Here is a 4,023-nt window from a genome sequence, read left to right as displayed (position 1 = left end):
CCAGTAGTATTAATAGAACTGAACTCAATTACAGTCACAATCCATAGGAATAACTCTCAAGCTACTACTATCAATGAAAATACTGAAAACATGAAATTAAGATTGGATAGGATAACAGAAAGGGGATGGGAAATTAGAAGAAATAGAAGAGAATGTTGACATCCTTCATAACAATATTTGCCTGCCTCTGCAATCTGACTCTCACTATGCTTTATATTCTTTTGCGTAACTAACTATGTGCATCTTCACATGAATTTCCACCCCCACTCCAAACGTAATCGCCTAGCCTTTTTGGAGGAATGATTCTTCTAGAACCCTTACGTGGCAACCCCATGTGATTGTCCTTTGTGTCTTCCTTGTAAGCATCCTTGTCAGCAACTAATTTATTCACAACAACCGGTATATTACACTGGAATTCCAATATATTATACTGGAGTATTTTTCCGGATTTTGAACAGTGTTTTCGTTCAGATTTTGGAAAATGACTAAATTTAGATTACTTTTGATACTGTGGCTAATTTTGAATGACCACTTGTAAATCTCATTATTTTTTTATTTCTTCCAAATTTAATGGCAAGCAATTTAGCAATGTATTAATGACCAAGTTAGTAACTAAGTCCAATATTTTTCCATAATGTTTGTTGTCAGAAGTATGGGTCTTAATTTTGCGCGTACACTTAAACTAGGTGACTCAAATTCCTCATCAGCCGCGGACTAAACAACAACCTAATTGGTATCGGAGTCGTAAATCCTAATCTCTTATCCGTTCTTGTTTGGATTCGTTGTCAATGTCAGCTTTGGATTTGGAGCGGAAGGCAAAGAGAAACAAGCAAATTGACTCAAATTCCTCATCACAACAACCTAATTGGTATGTAAGTCGTAAAACCTAATTCTTATCCGTTTTGGTTTGGATTCGTTTTCAATATCAGTTTTGGATTTGGAGTGGAAGGCAAAAACTTAGTATATATATAAAAAGCTCTCCCCTCTTGTTTTTCCAGCCCTGATTCCATTGCTCAAACCATTAGCTATCCGATGGATCGGCCAACGGCAAGACGTCTTCCCGATGAAATGGTGTTTCGCATATTGAGCTTCTTGCCGGAGAAGCCTTTGGGGAGGTTCAGATGTGTATGCAAACTTTGGAATACCTTATTTATAGACCCTAAATTCAGGGCCCTTTATTGCGAAAATTACTCTTCTCTTCTTTTGATGTCCTACAATCAGTTGATGCAGATTAGGCACAACTTCTGTAGCAAAGCTGAGAGCAGCGACGGATTAATTCTTGAACAAACTGTACCTTCTGTTTCTCCTTCTAGATGCCGCATAAGATGCCCTCTATCACTCCAATCTATTGAATTTCCCGGCCCACAGAAGCCCAGTTTGTGCTTCGCGATCGAGTTCCTTCCATCTATCCGAGCTGTCGAGTTGGTTTCTGTTCATGAAGATGAAAATCAAGTGCTGGGTTATGAAGTTCTTCATATTGGGCCCATTGAAAATATTACTCCCACTACTAAGTATTCTTGGCGAGCCCTTCAGGTACCTAACAACAACAGCAACAACCAATTTAGGAAGAGAATGAGAAGTATGAGTTTGCACTATAGGCTGAACCGCTACCTTGACAGGTCTGCAGCGTGAAACGGGTTTTTTCTTTTCTTAAAAAGGGGAGTTGCTTATTGTATTTGGGCCGCTGAAAACAATCTTGATATACATGTTGATGTTTTGGATACAGTGAATGAGAGCTACATTGGTCATACTACTCTTCCTGCCGGAACTTTCATCTCAGATCGGTTGAACGATATTCAACTCTTAGATTGGAACGGCAAGCTCTCATTCGCTGAAGTGGTTAATGACGAGCTCCATATCTTGGTGTTTGACTATAACAAAAAGCAGCATCAGATAAAATGGACTAGACAAATGATCAAGCTCATGACAACCTTAAAAGATGTTACTTGTTTTGTTGTTGATAAATCTGCATTGTTTTTCTCGAATACACGGGGTCCCAAGGAATACGATCTCTGCAGCATTGATGTTAACACGGGGAATGTGACAACTATACAGTCCTTCACTTCCGAGCTTAATGCAGTTTGGTGCAACTGGATTTTTTCCTCCAGAGCTTCGTTCTGAAGGTTTTCTTGTTTTCCTTCGAATCTTAGTTTTAATCTTCTTTGTCTTTTCCTTTGTGATTATGAAACTCATTGGTTTCTAATTTTATCGAAATGGCTGATGTCTTAGTAGTACAGTATTAGTGATCATTATCTGGTGCCATGGCAAATTTACGAGTTTAACGTTAGTCTTTCCTCTTTCTATAGGGAGCATCAACCACCTGTTATCTTGCATGTAAGTGGTGAATATTTTCTGGACAACAATTTGCCACACCAACAGGCGATGGCTAAGGACATGGATTCGGCTAAGAAATTCTGGAAGTTTAGTATGGATTTGGTCAAGTAAACATCTAACATGTAGCAGTACAACAGATAAGTAACTTTGTATTTGTTATTTTTTTATCCAACCCGGCCTATGTACACCCCTACCAAAGGGTATCCAAAAGGATTTAAGTTATATCCATGTATGTGTAATAAAACATTTTAGACTATCAGCTTAACTAAATCTGTTTTCTAAAAGATTGCTTGTTATTTATTAAATGTTACTTAATTAATATTGTTATCAAATAAAATTACCTCTAGTTCAAAAATTACTATTATGATGAAGACCTAAAGTGCATTTGACATTTCAGAATCACAGATTTGTGCGTATCATTCTAAAATATCCTTCAAAAGTATCAGATACAGATTACTATTTGAGAATCAAAGCAAAATATCTATGTCGTTACCCAGTGATCAATAAATAATGAAACAAACTGATCATCGCTCTTATCTAATCTTAATTATATTATGACATTGGATCAGCATTGAGCCATCCGCTGGCACATGGAGGTATGCTCATAAACTCATCAAGTTCCTTAACATGTACTATGTAATGTCACAGCAATTCCACTGCGAAATCCAAGAAAGAGCATGAGCTTCAAGGAATGGTTCTATAAAGAAGAAAGACATTGCAATGCAAAACATTCCAAAATAAAGCTTGCCAATTGGAAACATATAAACTACAAAATGAGAAGGAACGATAAATGAGCCTTATAATTTATATATTAACTCACCCCTCTCATCCAGCAGGGCCAGGATGGTAACTGCAACCTATGTCATGATTTTCTTTTTCAGTAAAGGTTACCGCAGCCCTTATTTTTACAAACCTGGTTTATATATATCTACTTTCTTCTTCACTGGAACTGGATGTCTCCCCTGTTTTACTCTCAGACGATATGGCTGATGCCCTACGTGATGCTTTTATATCTGCAACCTTAAAGCAATAACAACAATATCGATCAAATTTCAGGTTAAAGGCTAATAACCATTCCTTATCATGGAAGTGGAGCAAAAAAGCATCTCAACTGAATTTGTTATATATACATGTATATATATAGAAGATGGAAGAGTACCATGATCAGAACAAAAGAATCCTTCTAGCACATGCTTCTTTAGATGATAAATTGGTCATAGAAGCTGGTTTGGGAATTGGTCTTTTTGGACTAGCAGCTGGCTTTGTTAGCACTGGTTTTTTCTGTCGTGTGTGTTTCCTGTCCTACAACTGAAAAAACACCTAAAATTACACCGATGATGGAAAAAATTACATTATTAGTGCATATACCTTAAATCTTTAAGTTACATTGATTTTTCAGCTTTCAGGAAATGAATTTTTACGAAAATACCATGCCAAATTCACTGTTTACTTTTTCTAATTCGGTGTACATAAGCTATACACGAATTATCTATATATATATATATATATATAAATATATATATATATATATATATAAATATATATATATATATATATATTGATAAGATAATGTAAATATCATTAATAATGTACCAAGAAGGTACTGAAAGCATACAAAACTACAGCACAGCTCAAATTGTTACAATCTCAAAACTTCTGTAACATCCATGTACTGATCTTGGTCTTCTG

General features: G+C 36.0%; 1 protein-coding gene across 5 annotated transcripts; it reads left to right on the top strand.

Annotated features, from left to right (window-relative positions):
• Positions 1-642: 642 nt before the first annotated feature.
• On the top strand, positions 643-3,790 carry LOC109215568. 5 transcript variants are annotated; one of them, XM_019379660.1, is made up of 4 exons: positions 643-868; positions 999-1,619; positions 1,727-2,123; positions 2,307-3,790. In XM_019379660.1, exons 1-3 carry the CDS (start codon positions 789-791, stop codon positions 1,731-1,733), a joined length of 708 nt encoding a protein of 235 aa, XP_019235205.1. In that variant the 5' UTR covers positions 643-788; the 3' UTR covers positions 1,734-2,123; positions 2,307-3,790. The 5 variants fall into 5 exon arrangements, 3 of the variants coding, with proteins under 3 accessions (XP_019235205.1, XP_019235206.1, XP_019235204.1); XM_019379661.1 differs by having other exon boundaries at positions 999-1,125; positions 1,222-2,123; positions 2,307-3,789; XR_002066366.1 differs by having other exon boundaries at positions 643-872; positions 999-2,123; positions 2,307-3,789.
• The last annotated feature ends 233 nt before the right edge of the window (positions 3,791-4,023 follow it).

Source organism: Nicotiana attenuata, unplaced genomic scaffold (assembly GCF_001879085.1).
Source record: "Nicotiana attenuata strain UT unplaced genomic scaffold, NIATTr2, whole genome shotgun sequence".
Taxonomy (NCBI): domain Eukaryota; kingdom Viridiplantae; phylum Streptophyta; class Magnoliopsida; order Solanales; family Solanaceae; genus Nicotiana; species Nicotiana attenuata.
This window is presented reverse-complemented; position numbering and strand designations above follow the sequence as displayed.

Coding starts and splice junctions, on each gene's coding strand:
- LOC109215568 (XM_019379659.1), top strand. CDS start 789: ATGTCAGCTTTGGATTTGGAGCGGAAGGCAAAGAGAAACAAGCAAATT. Junction 869..998: donor TCATCACAACAACCTAATTG/GTATGTAAGTCG, acceptor TTGTTTTTCCAG/CCCTGATTCCATTGCTCAAA.